Source organism: Schistocerca piceifrons, chromosome 2, assembly GCF_021461385.2.
Source record: "Schistocerca piceifrons isolate TAMUIC-IGC-003096 chromosome 2, iqSchPice1.1, whole genome shotgun sequence".
Lineage (NCBI taxonomy): Eukaryota > Metazoa > Arthropoda > Insecta > Orthoptera > Acrididae > Schistocerca > Schistocerca piceifrons.
In genome coordinates this window covers 355298101-355316854 of record NC_060139.1, presented here as the reverse complement: position 1 = coordinate 355316854, position 18754 = coordinate 355298101, and the positions used below count along the sequence as shown (strand labels likewise).

Here is an 18754-nt window from a genome sequence, read left to right as displayed (position 1 = left end):
CTGGCTGCAGGCAGCCAGCATTCGACTTATGACACAGGCCCGAGGGTGGTCCAGGGCTGTAAGCATGGGGAACTGGGTTAAACTGACCTGGTGAGTTGGTGAGGGCAGTCAACTCAGCGTTCGGCTGGAGGGGCGTCTTCCATCAATGCTATGCTGCATTAGAGTATTTGTGATGCGTTGTTCAAACTTATTAACAGATTATTTAATATTTTCGGAGGCCAATCTCATACTAATAATGCACAGCGATATTTTATTAATTCTATGTGTTTTCTTTGAGAAATCTCTGAATCTTAATAGCACATTTTTCCGTCTGAATTAATTTTCTCTTAATATTTTTCGATGTCACATTTAGGACTAATATTTGCCTTTGAATGATCTACTGAACTTACAACTACAGAAATTAGATCAAAAGAACAAAATTTTTGCTCAGTTTTCTTATTTATACGAGCATTGAGTTTTCTACCTAATTTGCATTATGGATTTGATGTCGGCTTAGAGTAAAGGGTTTAAAAAGGGATAAATCTTATGATAATTCAAAATGTTGAAAAAATGTGTACGAAAGTGCTTCATCTAACAGAAATTTGGTTTAAAATGTGCAAATGCCATACTTTGTGTAGTTATTACTTTGTCTTACGAACAAGTTTATACAAGACATGGTGCATTTACGTTTTTGTGTAACTAAATAAGATTTTTTCAAAAATATTAAGTTATGTTTCAAAGTTAAATAGCTCCATCATTTTCATATGAACATTTTGAATAATCAACCTATTTTGCTTGAATATTAGCTGAATATGACTAAAGGAAATCAGATCAAATTTTTGCTTAATGTTCTTTACATTTGAATAACGTTGCATTTCAGTGACTTGATGGTTGTCTCTAGGCTAATAACCCAGTTACATTGTCAAAAGATGTAGATGCCAAAATATATAGCATGACTAAGTTAGTGTGACTGTGTTACTCCAAGAATTGTAAAATTGGCGAATAAGGGTCTAACCACTTAGTAATTATCGAGGGCATTTCATTTTAGAGACTTGAGAACTGTTATAAAACAAAGAGGGCTGGACATATAAGGGTATCATTGTCGATACCATAATTAAGTAATCGATTACAAACACTTACTTACGGTGGATATAACATTGCTGCTTCTCTGGAAGGTTCCAATACGTAATGGTCACGTTAACACGTCCGGAGTCCCACCAATTACATCGCACACACTAGGGCACAACACAAGCGGCGGAAGCTGCTCAGTCTGAGACAAGCGATCACTGATGACGGTCAGAGTGACCCCAGTGTCGGAATGGTTTAGTGGTTGACACTTTGAGGTTTTCAGTGAACGGGGGAAATAATTCTATACTTATTGTGGAAGTTATGTATATATTTGCAAGGAATCGTAAGTTATAAGTGAAAGGACGGTCTTAAAATAAGAGTTTAGTCGCCATTAATGCCATGTGGATGTTTCAACATTAACAGTGCTGTCGTTTATCGACTAATAAAGTCATCAGAAGATCAAAACAAATTGCAAAATGATTTAGAAAAGATATCTGTAGGAGGCAAAAATTGGCAATTGACCCTGCGAAAAGTGTGAGGCCATCCACATATTTAACGGTATTCATAAAATGCTAAAAATCACTCTAACGAAAAAAGTTTATTAATTGATATAACCTTACTTCTAAGTTATACTGTGCGTTCGCAAGTCAATTTCACTCTTCAGAAGGTACTTTACAAATTAATTTTTACGTTGTGGCACTTGGTAACAGAGTAGAATGACGACTACTCATTCGATTAAAACTGCGAAGGCTCCCCATTGGCTCGACGGAATGCTAAGGCGTCTTGTCACGGCCTGGGCGGCTCCCCCAGTTGCACCCAGCTGCTCAGATTGTCTCCTAAATCGTTTATATAGATAAGGAACCTTGGGCAACGCCAGAAATCACTTCCGCTTTACTCGATAACTTTCCGTCAATTACTACGAACGTCTCTGACGGGAAATCACGAACCCAGTCACACAACTGAGACGATATTCCATAAGCACACAACTTCACTACAAGCCGCTTGTGTAGTACAGTGTCAAAAGTCTGCTAGAAATCAAGGAATAGGGAATCAACTTGAAATCCCTATCCAGTAACACTAAACACTTCGTGTGAGCAAGAGCAAGTTGTGTTTCACAAGAACGATGTTTTCTAAATCCATATTGACTGTGGGCCTTCATAGTTTACTTGCGGTTACTCCTCTTTCAAATTTGCGGCATTATTCTCCCGCATGGTGTAATGGAACCTCATAAGTTGCTCACCTCCTCATGGAAGATTTCATGGAAGATATCATAATCCCGAGCATTTTCTTTTCAATAGGTAATGCTTTAGATTATAAAGTGCCATTCTCTCCCGAATTATAAAAGAGCTGCTGTCTTATTTGAAGTTGTGTATTGCACTACTTCGAACTATAAGCCGAATGCAAACACATTATTCAATTATTGGTCAATTTCTCAGTGAACCTTTGTTTACTACTTAATGTTTGCTATACAGAATTACTTTTAATTGCGCATAGATTACACAAACCTATGCGTCTGTACCTGTTCTGTTAAATATTCATGGTCAGATTGCGTATCCAATTGTTTCTGGGATATAATGCTTGATATCGCACAGCTTAAGAAATCAGAACTTTACTGTCACTGATCATGGTAGTAGTTCAGTTTTTACCACACTCACTCACTCGCACACACACACACACACACACACACACACACGGACGCACACACACACACGGACGCACACACACACACACACACACACACCTTACACTTTGTGTTAGTGAATATGGAATTATAACGGCCATTTATTACGATAAAAATTATACTTGCTTGCATTAAAAAAAAAAAAAAGCCTAGCCGACTTGTATGTGCTGACACGATACTTACGGACACCCTCCAGTCTCTTAACATTTCTTCCAGTAGTCATGAAGAGTCTTGCCACATAAATGAATAACGCTCCGACGATTACCATGGGAACAATGAGAACGTAGTTCACGACGAGGACCATAGCCAGAATTCCGCATAGCACCAGGTAAATCTGAAACGAGAAAATGTATTGTGATTTCCTTCATACAACACGTAGTTTAGGAATATCTCGACAATAACCGCGCCATTACTAACAGGTTACCTGGCTGAAAGAAACGGCTCTGTATCAAACAGCAACTAATTTAAGTTTGATTAGTGGAATACAGCCGAGTCGCTATCTACATTTTTGCTGCAGGATATTTCGACTACCGATGAAGTCGTCTTTTTCACGGGATGACAGAAAGGTTCTTACGTACTCACTGCCTGGACTCCAGAAAAATGGAAACAACAGCTTGGCTTTATACCCGAAAGTATTCCATTAACTGATCATTTACTTCTCACCACAAGGGTGCAACAGGAATGTTGGTACTCTTCATTCACACGATGTTTAAAATAAGTACATAGGTTGTTTTGCAATCAGAATATTTTATTAATTCTTTCTTTTGACGCTTCACTGTACAAATGCAGATGGCGTTGCTGTGGCTGGTGCTGAAACGCAGTGATACTGCTATCTAGTAAATCCTTTCAGATCATCTCAATAAATATGGTGGAGTTACCAAAGGGGATAGATGCGAAAAAGAGCTTCAAAGGTATATGGGTGCTAAGAAGGATGGTCGAAGGATGTGTCGGCTGAGAGGAGGAAGGCCGTTCTTAGACTGCAGGACAAAAACGCTCTTTTAACTGGCACATTTTCGATTCCTCTAAAACTTGATGAGGAAATAGACACCTGCAGCACCACGTATTAACGTCTGCAGTCTATAGATGATTTTTCTAAAGTATCACTTTCGTCTCAGTGTAGTTGATTCCAAACCGCAAGGTTCGCGTTCGATCACAGATAATGGCTATCATGAGGTATGGCAGGCCAAAATTCATGACATACGGAATCACCTCATTCTGACAACGGCGTTTTCAAAAGTGGAAGAAGAAGAGAAGATTTAGGGTATCCTCTTGGAACTGGCGTTAAAAATTCCATCGATAGTGTTCTATGATCACAAAGTACTATACTTGTCGTTTATACGTAATGCTTCACAACAATAAATATTGCCATACTAGGGGCGCAGCGGAGAATTAGCTTTATACGGCCCCACCTACAGGGTATGCTGAAGCGGCGCTCACACAAAACATATATTTTTCATCAGCACACCTACGACGCCATCATACGCCCGCTTCTGCATACCTAGGAGTACTAGCAACCGTTTCTTCCAGAAGTGCTAGTAGTATGCAAGCAGTTTCGTTATTTCTAAGATTCCGTCGTATATTCCAGTGACATGATACAAGCCAACAAACGTCAAATCGATACACCCTACTCCTGAAGTCAGTACGAAAATCTTTCTCTTTATTTCTAAGACGTCATATTCGAGGTGTTCCAAAAATACTTTTACAAACTCTGGGGGGGAGGGGGGGGGGGGCAGGTTCTTTACACCAAAACAAGAAAAAATGATCTGTAAACATGGGCGTTAAAATGCATACCTTAAGAGCTATGAACATTTGTTCATCTTCGCTACTTTGAAACACAACTCATCTATAGAACAAGCGCTCATAGCCCCCAAGATATGCATTTTAGAGCCGACGTTTGGATTTCTAAGAGAAACTTTCTTGGTGAGTGTGTGTGTTTTTCAGTGTCCGAGTGAAAGATGTTACCAAACAGTACAGAATTTAAGGAATTGATGATTATTTTATCGGGAAATTAAGATTAACTGTATTGCCTTTTATATGTAGACGATGCGATCCTGCTGGCGGAAAATGACCTACGAAGGGGAATACATTTATTAGCAGAGATTTGTGAAGAGCTCGATTTGACGATTTCAAAAAGCAAGATAAAATTAGTGGATTTTAGAAGAAAATATCACGTAAGAACAAAGATTGTTATTAACAAAAGAACGATAAAACAGGCCAAACATTTTAACTATTTAGCTGGTGACATCGCATATGAGTATCACGAAGACGTAGAGAATACATTAGCGAAATTTGGGAATATATATGTAACAATAAACAGATGTCTAAAAATAAAACGAAGAAAGAAACAAGATTCAAATTTTACAGGTCAATTGCAGTTCCAACATTTATTTATGGAAGTGATTCATAGGTTAAACATAAACGCTAAAAAAGTAGTATACAAGCAACAGAGATGAGATTTCGAAGAGGAGTAAAGGGGTGCACAAAAGCTGACAGGTTTCGAAATTCAGAAATTAGGGAAAAATTAAATGTGTTTAGTCTCATAACCAAAATAGAAGAAAAAAGGAAACAGGAACGAACATCTCGACAGAATGAGTGGATAAAGACCACTCTTCCCAATAAGAAGATTTAAGTCTGTTGGTAGATGTCAAGGAAGGCCAAGGACGGTAGGGACACCGTAAAACGCAAAAAAGAAAGGCCTAATGCTTGACGTGAAGATAATGATGGTGATAATTTTCCTACCACGCCATTATTACCATTATCATTATTATTTCATCGATTGTTGTTGTTGTGGTCTTCAGTCCTGAGACTGGTTTGATGCAGCTCTCCATGCTACTCTATCCTGTGCAAGCTTCTTCATCTCCCAGTACTTACTGCAACCTACATCCTCCTGAATCTGCTTAGTGTATCCATCTCTTGGTCTCCCTCTTCGATTTGTACCCTCCACACTGCCCTCCAATGCTAAATTTGTGATCCCCTGATGCCCCAGAACATGTCCTACCAACCGGTCCCTTCTTCTTATCAAGTTGTGCCACAAACTCCTCTTCTCCCCAACTCTATTCAATACCTCCTCATTAGTTATGTGATCTACCCATCCAATCTTCAGCATTCTTCTGTAGCACCACATTTCGAAAGCTTCTATTCTCTTCTTGTCCAAACTACTTATCGTCCATGTTTCACTTCCATACATGGCTACACTTTCCTTGCCATTGCCAGTCTACATTTTATGTCCTCTCTACTTCGACCGTCATCAGTAATTTGGCTCCCCAAATAGCAAAATTCCTTTACTACTTTAAGTGTCTCTTTTCCTAATCTAATTCCCTCAGCATCACCCGACTTAATTCGAATACATTCCATTATCCTCGTTTTGCTTCTGTTGATGTTCATCTTATATCCTCCTTTCAAGACACTGTCCATTCCGTTCAACTGTTCTTCCAAGTCCTTTGCTGTCTCTGTCAGAATTACAATGTCATCAGCGAACCTTAAAGTTTTTATTTCTTCTCCAGGGATTTTAATACCTACTCCGAATTTTTCTTTTGTTTCCTTTACTGCTTGCTCAATATAAAGAGGCTGCAACCCTGTCCCACTCCCCAACCACTGCTTCCCTTTCATGTCCCTCAACTCTTATAACTGCCATCTGGTTTCTGTACAAATTGTAAATAGCCTTTCGCTCCCTGTATTTTACCCCTGCCACCTTCAGAAGTTGAAAGAGAGTATTCCAGTCAACATTGTCAAAAGCTTTCTCTAAGTCTACAAATGCTAGAAACGTAGGTTTGTCTTTCTTTAATCTTTTTTCTAAGATACGTCTAAGGTCAGTTTGGCCTCATGTGTTCCAACATTTCTACGGAATCCAAATTGATCTTCCCCGAGATCGGCTTCTACCAGTTTTTCCATTCGTCTGTAAAGAATTCGCGTGCGTATTTTGCAGCTGTGACTTATTAAACTGATAGTTCGGTAATTTTCACATCTGTCAACACTTGCTTTCTTTGGGATTGGAATCATTATATTCTTCTTGAAGTCTGAGGGTATTTCGCCTGTCTCATACATCTTGCTCACCAGATGGTAGAGTTTTGTCAGGACTGGCTCTCCCAAGGCCGTCAGTAGTTCTAATGGAGTGTTGTCTACTCCCAGGGCCTTGTTTCGACTCAGGTCTTTCAGTGCTCTGTCAAACTCTTCACGCATATCGTATCTCCCATTTCATCTTCATCTACATCCTCTTCCATTTCTATAATATTGTCCTCAAGTACATCGCCCTTGTATAGGCCTTCTATATACTCCTTCCACCCTTCTGCTTTCTCTTCTTTGCTTAGAACTGGGCTTCCATCTGAGCTCTTGATATTCATACAAGTGGCTCTCTTTTCTCCAAAGGTCTCTTTAATTTTCCTGTAGGCAGTATCTATCTTGCCCCTAGTGAGATAAGCCTCTACATCCTTACATTTGTCCTCTAGCCATCCCTGCTTAGCCATTTTGCACTTCCTGTCGATCTCATTTTTGAGACGTTTGTATTCCTTTTTGCCTGCTTCATTTATTACATTTTTGTATTTTCTCCTTTCATCAATTAAATTCAATATTTCTTCTGTTACCCAAGGATTTCTACTAGCCCTCGTCTTTTTACCTACTTGATCCTCTGCTGCCTTCACTACTTCATCCCTCAGAGCTACCCATTCTTCTTCTACTGTATTTCTTTCCCCCATTCCTGTCAATTGTTCCCTTATGCTCTCCCTGAAACTCTGTACAACCTCTGGTTTAGTCAGTTTATCCAGGTCCCATCGCCTTAAATTCCGACCTTTTTGCAGTTTCTTCAGTTTTAATCTACAGTTCATAACCGATAGATTGTGGTCAGAGTCCACATCTGCCCTTGGAAATGTCTTAAAATTTAAAACCTGGTTCCTAAATCAGCAGTATTACAGTTATTTCATCCATAAATCTCTTAAAAGTTATTGAAACAGAATTACAAACACGTACCTGAATCATCATGATCAAAAACTGCGGCAGGAGTTCATCGGTAGATCCCATATCCTTAGAGAACCTGTTGAGAATTCGTCCAGATGGGTTTGTGTCGAAGAAGCGCATAGGCGCCCGGAGGATGCAGTTGAACATGGTGTTATGCATGTTTCGCGACGCCCGCATGCACATTTTGAAGAAGGCGATGGATCGGATCTGTGTGAGCAGAATGCAGCCCACCACGAGACCTCCGTACAGTTCCAGGAAGAACTCGCTGGGCGGAAGAGACTCCAGTTCCTCTGACAACGTCTGGTTGCTGCCACCGGCTGCCTCCAGTTGCATCTGGAGAGACGTCCTCAGTACCTCCGTGTTAGACCTGTGCACATCAGCAGCATTGCAGTTATTGAATGTTTCAACCACATTACATGTTACCTAGCATTAGTAACTGACAAGATTTCATTTTAACATATTAACTCAGTGTACAAGGCAGGGAGCATTCCTCTAATTTAGTGGTTTCGTGGACAGTGCTGTAATCAAATGCACTACCCACTAACACATCACTGAGCAATCTGGTGATCCAAATAGCCACTGCAAATTACTTGCTGTTCCAGACTACACAGAAAAACTTTCAGCCAATGCTTCTTCAATTCAGTGTATAGAATTTATGACACTGGAGACTTATCATGAGACTTTCACACGAACATCATCCAAACATTCCCGGTGATAACAAACAGAGACAAATTCGAAAACTATTACAGATTCAGCGTGACCGTTTAAGCATAATAACTGCTGAAGAGAATAAAATATAAGTGGTTAGAGAAGATGATTAATTGTCCTTCACATTACGATGAAATTGCCTTCAAGAAAAGTAAAGCAGAAATTCTCACGGCATAAAAAATTATTCGAGAATGTAAAGTGGTGCAAGATGTTTCATAGCCCATGTACAAAATGGTGTAAGTTATAGCGAACCGAGATGAAACAATAATCAGACGAAATCAAGAAAGAAGTCAAGAGAAGGATGTAAGGTAAAAATGATATCTATATTATTCAATATACATATCGAAGAAGCGCAGAAAAAAATAAAATAAGCATTAGAGGTGAGATTAAAATTCAACGTGAAAGGATTTCAATGATGAGATTCGCTGATGGCGCCGCCGTTCTCCGTGAAATTGAGAAAGGATTACAAGACTACAGAATGCTGTGAACATTCTACTTCGAACAGAATACGGACTGAGAGTGAAACGAAGAACGACGATAGCATACATGATGGACCAAGCAGGAAGAATACAAGGAGACTAGCAGAGATAAACGCAGAATTCCTTACCACATAAGTCCACTAACATGAGAGGTAGGCCTTAACTTGAGAAAGAACATTATGAGGATGAACGTCTGGAATACAGCATCACAGGGAAGTGAATCAGGAAAGTTTTGAAAATTGAAAAAGAACAGAATTGAAAGAGATGTGTTGTTACAGACAGATGCTCGGAAAAAAATGAGGTTCTCTGTAGAGTCAGCGGTGATAGTTGCATATGGATAACACTAACAAGAAAAAGGAATATGGTGGCAGGACATGGGTTGTAACACCAGGATAGAGTAAGCTTTATTTTATTCATAGCTGTTATATTTACAGAGATATTTTCATTTCATTTTTCCGCTTCCAACAAATTTATTTGTCCTCTACAGAAGTCCAAATAAATTCGGAATATTGTAAATCATTAGACCTTGGCTATACATTTATGTAAAGTGCTAGAAGTGTAATACAAAACTTATTTAGTATTTGTTTAGCAGACGTCAAATAATACTATATGTCCAAAACTTTACATATGGTACGTGACTATTATAAACACATATTGACATATCGGTAATTTACAGTACTCGAATCAAATCTATATACAAGTCAAGCTATTGTGTTAGTGGCGGGGAGCATACATCAAATCACAAAAAAGTATGAGTAAGTATGAAACCGAGTTGTATATAATACATTTGAAAACTAAGATACATATTTCTAATATCTGAAAGTTTTGGGCTGATTTTCACATTTTTATGAAATATTCTATGCACCTTGTTTTTCAGAGCAATCTGATCACTCAAAAAATCTGTTGAATTTCATAGGAATGTTTATATATTTTAAAAAATGGTGTGCATTGTCTGCCAGTGATTCCTTGGAAGGCATATTGTAGTGTGTGTTGAATAAAGGGCATCTAAATCATCGGATGAGTTTCTGCAATTAATGCAGGAAATCATAGCGCGTAGGCTTTCACGGCCGGCGTCTTCAGTAATTAAAACTTCCGGGCTAAGAGGCCGTGGTCCAATAATAGAAATACTTCTCCCTGATGTTGCCCGCAGCTGGCAACGAAACGTCAGGGAGAAGTATTTCTATTATTGGACCACGGCCTCTTAGCCCGGAAGTTTTAATTACTGAATGCAGGAAAGGTTGGGCATATATCAGTGTCCTGTAGTATGATAATCGTGTGTAGTCACATGTTATAGTGAAAAGGGTTCATTTGTCTTTCCTCCACATTATTTCTATATGGCGTCAAATAAAATCCTTCTCTATCAATCAATAATTATTTGTCGCTGTTCCGTAGCTATGAAAAGAGATGACAGGCATACCTATTGTAATGTTCTGGACAAACAAACGAAAGGAATGTTTATCATATTATCATAACAGACTTGAATTTATAATACTATTTGCAGTTTCTTACCAAAACGTTACCACATAGTCCGAACCGCTGGTGATAATTTGTGCGATGACTATCATGATAGCCACAGAAAACAACAGGCAGAGGCCACCAGCTGCCCGGAAATACTGCCACACGGTTTGCCACCTGAAGTTCTCATGCATCATTTTTTCACTGTTGTCCTGCTCTGTTGGATCTCTGTGTAGTTTACCGGTTTCGTCCAGCAAAACACTCTGCAAAAAGATAATTTTTTTTGTCAATGTCCTGTCAGCGATGTAACTTTATGGATGGAGACCAGCCGAGTTTGAAATTACAGAGAAAGAAATCGCCCATGTGTTGTTCGTGAAACCATCATAAACCTGCCGTGGTAAAATCTGTTACTTATAAGTTCAACGTATGCTGATAAGTATTAAATCTGCTAAACTGTAACCAACATTCTTTGTTATACAGTAAGGATGGATATACGGTTACCACGTGAGAGTTCAAAAAACCAGTCCACGCCAGGTCGCCGTAAAGCTGTAGATGCACACCAAGAGAAGAAACCAGATAGTCCATGATTACTCAACTCCATCAACATCAGTACATTCGCATTCGAAAAAGTTGTCCAAGTGAGATCAAATAAGCAACACTTATACACAGCGTCAGCTTATTACGAAATGAGTTCATACTGCCAATGCAGCCGGTTTTATTTCCTGCACGGCGTCGGAGTCCATGCCTATGTGATTACTTGTGGACACATCTTATCGCCTGCAGGTGAAACCTATGGCAACGTATGTCATAGACTACCGAGCTCGGTGTCTTTGAACCAAGACATAACATCCTTCCCTCTTTTAACGTGGTCGAAACAATCTCTGTCGATATCAGAGCTGCCATACCAAGGAGGGGGGGGGGGGGGGGGGGAGGTGTAGGTGAACAGACCAAATAGGGGTTCGACGTCCATTTTGATGTCGGCTGGTACCTGTGATTGCGCTGTGTCCACTGCTTGCTGTGGGAGCAATCTCATGATTCTGCAGCTCACCAGTGCTGGTATTCCATCTCTGGGTTCCCACTGGGAGTCATTGGTGGTAGAGTCGAGGTTCGACGCAACTGGATCTGTAGTTCTTGACCTATCTCTGTCTGGTGTCTGAAGTTGTCCGAACTGGCTCCAGGGCCAGTGGCAGTTGGCTCAAGGTGGATATGCACGTCATACCATCATAGTGCCCTAGGCTTCCTTGTGGACATCTGAAGCCCCTGAGTAGCTCTGATGACACTTTGTAGGCATCCTGGAATTTTTTCTAAGCGTGAGGCCATACCGTAGAGAGTAAGGGGGAGAAGGGGTGGCATGACGGGATGCCTTGCATGTGTTGCAGGCCACAGGAGGTCCAAGATGTCTCGTGTTGGTGGCCGAGCAACAGCTCCACTTAGGTACCTCACTGACTAGCTGTGGATCTATATGAGTCATCAGCTTTGGATGCCACTGACATAATTTTTAGCATTTGCAAGATAAAGATGTAGACAAGGTGCTCAGATTAACCATTGGAGGCTGGGTATAACAGTGCTGTTGTCACGCATGTTACGCTGTTCCGACAGTAGAAATCTTTGAACATACTAGACGACAGCTGAGGACAAACATATAAAACGGTTTATGAAAATCCTTCAGCGGCGAATATTTCCTGCAAGGTTCTTCTTGTTTTCCTTGTTGTAGTACTCAACATTCAAATGACATATGGGGATTTGGAGTATGCGTTAATGACAATGAGTTATATCTCTCACAGCAAATGGCCAGTGAAATCCACATGTACGCACTCCCATGAGTACTGGCTCGTTGGCCAGGCGTGGAACTACTGTGAGAGTGATGACTGGGGTTGATGCAACGGTTGTGCAGGAGAGGACTCACTATATCCTACATGACGCTGGGCCAGTATGCATGCTACCCTGTGAGTGCATTCATGTGTTTCATGCTCCAGTGGTCAGTGTGCTGGATTTTTGACCTTCCGACACCGTGGTGGCAAGTTGATCAGCTCTTGTCAGAATCAGTACTCCCTGTACCATATGGATGACATTTTTGAGATAAAATTAAGTGCGAGCCTTGGTGAGTATCTCATAATTTGCTTTAGAAGGGGGTTCTCAACCATGTCCTCTGCAATTACAGCTACTGTCAGGGGAAAGTTTTGTAGGTGGTTTTGTAGTTTCGTAGGGTATCACCAATTTCGAACTGACTCTCTGGGTTGTCTTGATAGGCCATCAGCATTTTCATGTTGAGTTGTAGATCTGAACAAAAAAAATCTGTGGTTTTTGGTCAGTAACGAGTGAAATTTTGCATCAGAAGGAAATGTACGGTATTTATGAATGCGAAAATGATAACAAGAGTGTCTTTCCCGACTTGAGAGTAGGTTAACTGGGCTGAGATGCATGTACATGGGTTTTTCGTGTCCATCACAACTTTTACGAGAAAAGACTGCCTCAGTACATTACTGAGAGGCGTCAGCGGCCAGGTTATGATGTCTTGATGAATCCAGACAGGGAGCGGATTTGACATATTGCATTCATTTTTAAAAGCCTTCTTACGCTGCTGTGACCGTTAATATTTTCCGACTTTTTTAGGTAAATTAAGAAGTCTAGCGATCTAGGTGGCATTTCGTATGAATGTGGCATAGTGACTGATCTTGTCAAACAATAACTGAAGGTCTTTAACTTGGTAGGCACTTGAATTTTTTGATAACTTCCATATATTGCCGAGTACGTTCAGTAATTTTCGGCTTAATATTTGGCCCAAGTACTCACATTGTTCTTAAAAGGATTCACAGTTTTGTTGATTGCATTTTATTCTATTCCTTTGTAGTTTCTTGAACAGTAGATATAACTTTGCAAGATGTTAATGTCTTATAATGACACTAATACATCGTACAGAAAGTTTACCAGTATGGGTATAGACTTCCTAATTTAAGATAGAAATTGGCGAACTACTATCAAAACGTAATTTTATTAATTGGTTGTTGATCATTGGTGGGAGAGTTAACTTTGGCGCTTATACTGTGAAAGGTCTCAACTGCGACGGTGGCTTGTTAACACTGAGGTGGCGTTGTTGATGCAGTACACCGCGACCTTTGAAGAGTTCCTCCCATATAATCTTGTCCTTGTTTGCAGAAGTGCCTACAGAACGTTTCTTTATGTGAACACCGAGTGAGTGTATGTTTGGAAAAACAATCTCGACACCCGATTACTGCGCCCTACTGTTGTTGTAGGGAGGGTGACATAGAGAAACTACGAGAAGCTTGTGAGTTGAGTAAGTGCCGCTGCTGATTTGTTGGATGGACTTTGTCCCTAAGTGCACGTCAGGGTTTGAATCACAAGTCTGATGACGAAGAGGAACGAGATGACTTCCAATCAAACTTATTACGTCATGATTGGAACGTTGTTTTATGGAAGAATGTCACTTTCCTAAAAATACTGCGGTTCTATATTCGATACGTTAAGCGATTTTGCAGATACGTTACTTTCATCAAAACTTTGCTGTGCTGTATCTAATATTTTCAAGGTTTCTTTGCTATTGCCAGTATTTCCTCAAGAGTATCTGTGGCTATGCACAGAATTCATTACCAGGTGGATACACACTTTGTATATCACTCACCAGCACTTCGGTATAAGCTTTGATTTGGACGCAAAATTCAACGCTTTCCAGTCAGCCCTTTCAGGTTAGCTGCCGATGCAGCTTATAACTGACTGGTGCAACTTCCTGCGACAACGAAAAAATGATAGCCTACGTGCTGTGACAAGTGTTTTCTGCTTCTAATGTTTACCAAACTATGAATTTGTGCCCACTATAAACCCTCATTATTAATGAGATGACGAAACTTTTATGGAAGAAACATTACCTTGGGGGTCGGTTGTAGATAGAATAAAAACACACTATTTAGTAACGTCATATAAGCTACCCTCCTGGAAGTGTAATTGCAAATGTGTGTAGCATGAATCCCATTCTGGATTGAATAGCGTGAATGGTGATAATGGATGCTGTTCTGGCCTGTTGAGCCGCTGTATTATACGCTACTACTCTTCCGTAATTTGTGCTTGCTGCTTTTCTTGTTGTTACAGAACTTCCATTCGTTGTTCTTCTTGCTGTGTTTCTGTTGCATCGGAAGTAGCAGCTGTCGCTTTTGTGTTTGTTCCTGTTATGCCTACAGTTGCATTTGAAGTTGCAGCTGTTGCTGCAAAATTTTAATGAATTCTGGATCCATGATGACTGAATTCAGACTGTTGTTGCAACACAAGGGCTAAGTTCAAGGAAAGGCAGCTCGTTTTGTTTTACAGTACCGTGAAATATGGGAGAGAGTGTCACAGAAATGATACAGGATTTGGGCTGGAAATCATTAAAAGAAAGGCTTTTCTCGTTGCGACGTAATCTTCTCACGAAATTCCAATCACCAACTTTCTCCCTCGAATGCGAAAATATTTTGTTGACGCTGACCTACATGGAAGGTAAAGTACAACAAACACTATTTATTACACAGTAAGGATGGACACCAAATTATCACTCGATAGTTCACAAACTATTCCGCGCTATGTTGTCGTAAAAGTGGTAGACACATACCAAGAGAAGAGGAATTCAGATAGTCCATTGTCGCGTCAGTCCATCGTTAAGCGTGTGTTCGTAATACTGAGAGCTGTCCAACTGAAATCCAATAAGCAGTTTGGTCACATACACACAGCGTCAGTGAGGTAGATACTAGAGCACAGCGCAATACGAAGTGAGTTCATGTTGGCAAGGCATCCAGTTTTATTTCCTGCATGAGGTCAGAGACCAGGCCAATGTTACTACCGGCGGGTACCCATTATCGACTGCAAGTGAAGTGTTTGGCAGCGCGTATTACTTGCAGACTGTCGACCTCTCTCTCTGAGAACACAGGTGTACCAATAAGAACATACAAATTCCTTGACATATGCTAAGCAGTTCCAAACTATATCCTCCATTATCTGCTCGATGTATTCCAATCTCTGTTTTCCTCTACAGTTTTTGCCCCTGTAGCTCCCTCTAGTATCGTGGAAATTATTCCCTGATGTCTTAACAGATTTCCTATCATCGTGTTCTTTCCTCTTGTCAACGTTTTCCACATATTCCTTTCCTCTTCGATTCTGCTCAGAATCTCCTCATTCTTTACTTTATCAGTCCACCTAATTTTCAATATTCGTCTGTAGTAAAACATCTCAAATACTTCCATTCTATTGTGTTCCAGTTTTCCCACAGTCTAAGTTTCACTATCATACAGTGATGTGCTCCAAACTTACGTACTCAGAAACTTTTTTCTCAAAATAATTATTATGTCCTATGTTTGATATTAGTAGATTTCTCTGGGTCAGGAATGCCCTTTTCGCTAGTGTTAGTCTGCTTTTGTTGTCTTCCTTGCTCCGTCCGTCATTGGTTACTTTGCTGCCTAGATAGTAAAACTCCTGAATTTCGTCTACTTCGTAATCATCAATCCTGACTTTAAGTTTCTCGCTGTTCTTATTTCTGCTACTTCTCATTACTTTCGTCTCTCTTCGATTTACACTCAGTCGAAAGTCTGTAGACGTTAGACCGTTGATTTCATTCAGCAGCTGATGTAACTCTTCTTTTCTTTCGCCCAGGATAAAAATGTCATCAGCGAATGATATCAATGGTATCTTTTGACCTTTATTTTTAAATCCACTCCTTTTATTTCCATCATTTCTTCTTCGATGTATAGAGTGAACTGGGGTGAAAGACTTCGTCCCTGTCTTACACCCTTTTTAATCCGAGAACTTCGTTCTTGGTCTTTTATTATTCCCTGTTGACTCTTGTTGTATACTACTCGTCACTCCCTATAGCATACACCCATTTTCCTCAGAATTTCCAATATCTTGCACGATTTTACGTTGTCGAACGCTTTTTCCAGGTCAACAAATTCTGTTAACGTGTCTTGATTTCTTCTTTAGTCTTCATCCCATTATCAACCGCCTTTACCTTTGCTAACGCCAAACTGCTCGACATCTAACAGATCCTAAATTTTCTTTTCCATTCTTCTGTATATTATTCTTACCAGCGACTTGCATGCGTGAGCTGTTAAGCTGACTGTGCAGTAATACTTTCACTTGTCACTTCTTGAAGTCTCCAGAATTGTGTGGATGTTATTTTTCCAAAAGTCAGATGGTATATCGCCAGACTCATGCATTCTACACACCAACGTGAATAGTCATTTTGTTGCCACTTTCCCCAGTGATTTGAGAGATTCTGGTGGAAAGTTATCTATCGCTTCTGCCCTATTCGATCTTAAGTCTTCAAAGCTCTTTTAAATTATGATCCTAATTCTGAATCCCCTATCTCTTCTAAATCTACTCCTGTCTCTTCTTCCATCACATCAGACAAATTTTACCCTCAATAGAATCCTTCAATGTACTCTCTACACCTATCTGCTCTCTGCTCTGAATTAACAGTGGAAATCCCCTCGGACTGTTACTGTCCTTGCTTTTAATTTCACTGAAAGTTGTTCTGACTTTTCTACATGCTGAATCATTCCTTCCGACAATCATGTCTTCTTACATTCATTTCCATTTTTCATGGAGCCATTTCGTCTTAGCTCCGGGCACTTCCTTTTTTCTTTCGTTCTCAGCGACTTGTATTTCTGTATTCCCGAATTTCACTGAACAGTTTTGTACTTCCATCTTTCATCGATCAACTGGAAGATTTCTTCTGTTACCCACGGTTTCTTCGCAGTTACCTTCTTTGATCTATGTTTTTCTTTTTCCAACTTCCATGATTGCCCTTTTTAGAGATGTCCATTCCTCTTCCTCCTAATGAGATATACCTTATTGCTTTAGAGAATTTCAAGCGTATCTCGTCATTCCTTAGTACTTCCCTATCCCACTTCTTTGCACAATGATTCTTCTTGACCAATCTCTTAAAGTTCAGCCCAATTTTCATCGTTAGTACACTGTGATCTGTGTTATACCTGCCCCTCAGTACACCTTACAATTCAATATCAGATTTCGGAATCTCTATCAGACCATGATGTAATCTAACTGAAATCTTCCCCTACTCCCGGCGTTTTACAAGTATATCTCCTCCTCCTGTTATTCTTGAACAGAGTATTCGTTATTACTAGCTGAAGGTTATTATAGAACTCAATTAATCTTCCACCTCTCTCATTCCTTGTCCCAAGCGCATATTATCCTGTAACCTTTTCTTCTACTCCTTTCCCCACAACTGCATTCCAGTCCCCAATGACTATTAGATTTTCATCCTCATTTGCATACTGTATTACCCTTTCAATATCCTCATACACTTTTTCTATCTCTTCATCTTCAGCTTGCGACATTGTTATGTATACCTTAACTATCGTTGTTGGTGTTGGTTTGCTTTGGATTCTGATAAGAACAACCCTATCACAGAACTTTCACATTAACATACTCTCTGCCATACCTTCCTATACATAACGAGTCCTACTCCCGTTACAGCATCTTTTGCTTCTGTTTATATTACTTTATACTCATCTTACCAGATATCCTTGTCTTCTCTCCATTTCACTTCACTAATCCACACTATATCTAGATTCAGCCTTTGCAATTCATTTCTCCGATTTCTAGCTTCCCTACCCCGTTAAAGCTTCTGACATTCCACGCCCCGACACGTAGAACGTTATCCTTTCGTTGGTCATTTAGTATTTTTCTTATCGTAACCTCCTCCCCACCCCTTTGGCAGTCCCCTCCCGGAGATCCGAATTGGGGGACCCCCCCGGAATCTTTTGCCAATGGGGAGACGTTCATGTGTTATAACTACTTAAGTGGCTGTTCTGTCTTTCTTAATGTTGTTCTTCCTTATACAGTAGTAATGTAAAATTTCGTTGTACTGTATTATACTGATATAAAACATTTTAGTAGGGCCACTGCGAACCATCACTTGTGCTGAATTTGGCCGACGGTGGAAAATAGATTGACAGTCTACTGGTGAAACATATATCTCTTACAACATTATATAGTGTTTCTTAAATGGAGGAGACATTTTTGTTCTAATTGAGAACAGAATCACTTCGCTTTTTTTATAAAACATGTTGACTAGGGAGAAAGAATGGGACTACTTTTCATCGTCATTCCCTAAAATCTACATGTTGTGCAGAATCCATTCTGTGTTTTACTGGACATTTATCTGCCCATAGCCGACGAATATAAGGACCTAGTAGGACCGTGCCTAGGAAACCACAGTGGTGTCAAACCAAACTTCAGGTTCATGATAGCTTTTCAACCATTTACAGGTGAGTATGAAGTGATTTTCCCAAGCTACCGTGCTGTTGACTTTTATTACGTCATATTCAAAGTGTGTATCACAAAGAGTGTTTTAGACTAAGATTACTAGTCACAAGACTCATTATGAAATAATAAAGAATCGAAACTTCTTATCCCTAAATGGATGTGG

The 18754-nt window shown here is 39.9% G+C and overlaps 1 protein-coding gene across 1 annotated transcript in view; it reads right to left on the bottom strand.

The window, feature by feature from the left end:
- LOC124775377 (ATP-binding cassette sub-family C member 4-like) overlaps positions 1-18754 on the bottom strand; it is a 140487-nt gene that overhangs the window by 49990 nt on the left and 71743 nt on the right. The window contains exons 14-16 of the mRNA XM_047250211.1: positions 10375-10583; positions 7691-8045; positions 2912-3062 (exon numbers count right to left, since the gene is read on the bottom strand). Of these exons, the coding sequence (XP_047106167.1) occupies positions 2912-3062; positions 7691-8045; positions 10375-10583 (715 nt within the window). The remainder of the gene's footprint in view (positions 1-2911; positions 3063-7690; positions 8046-10374; positions 10584-18754) is intronic.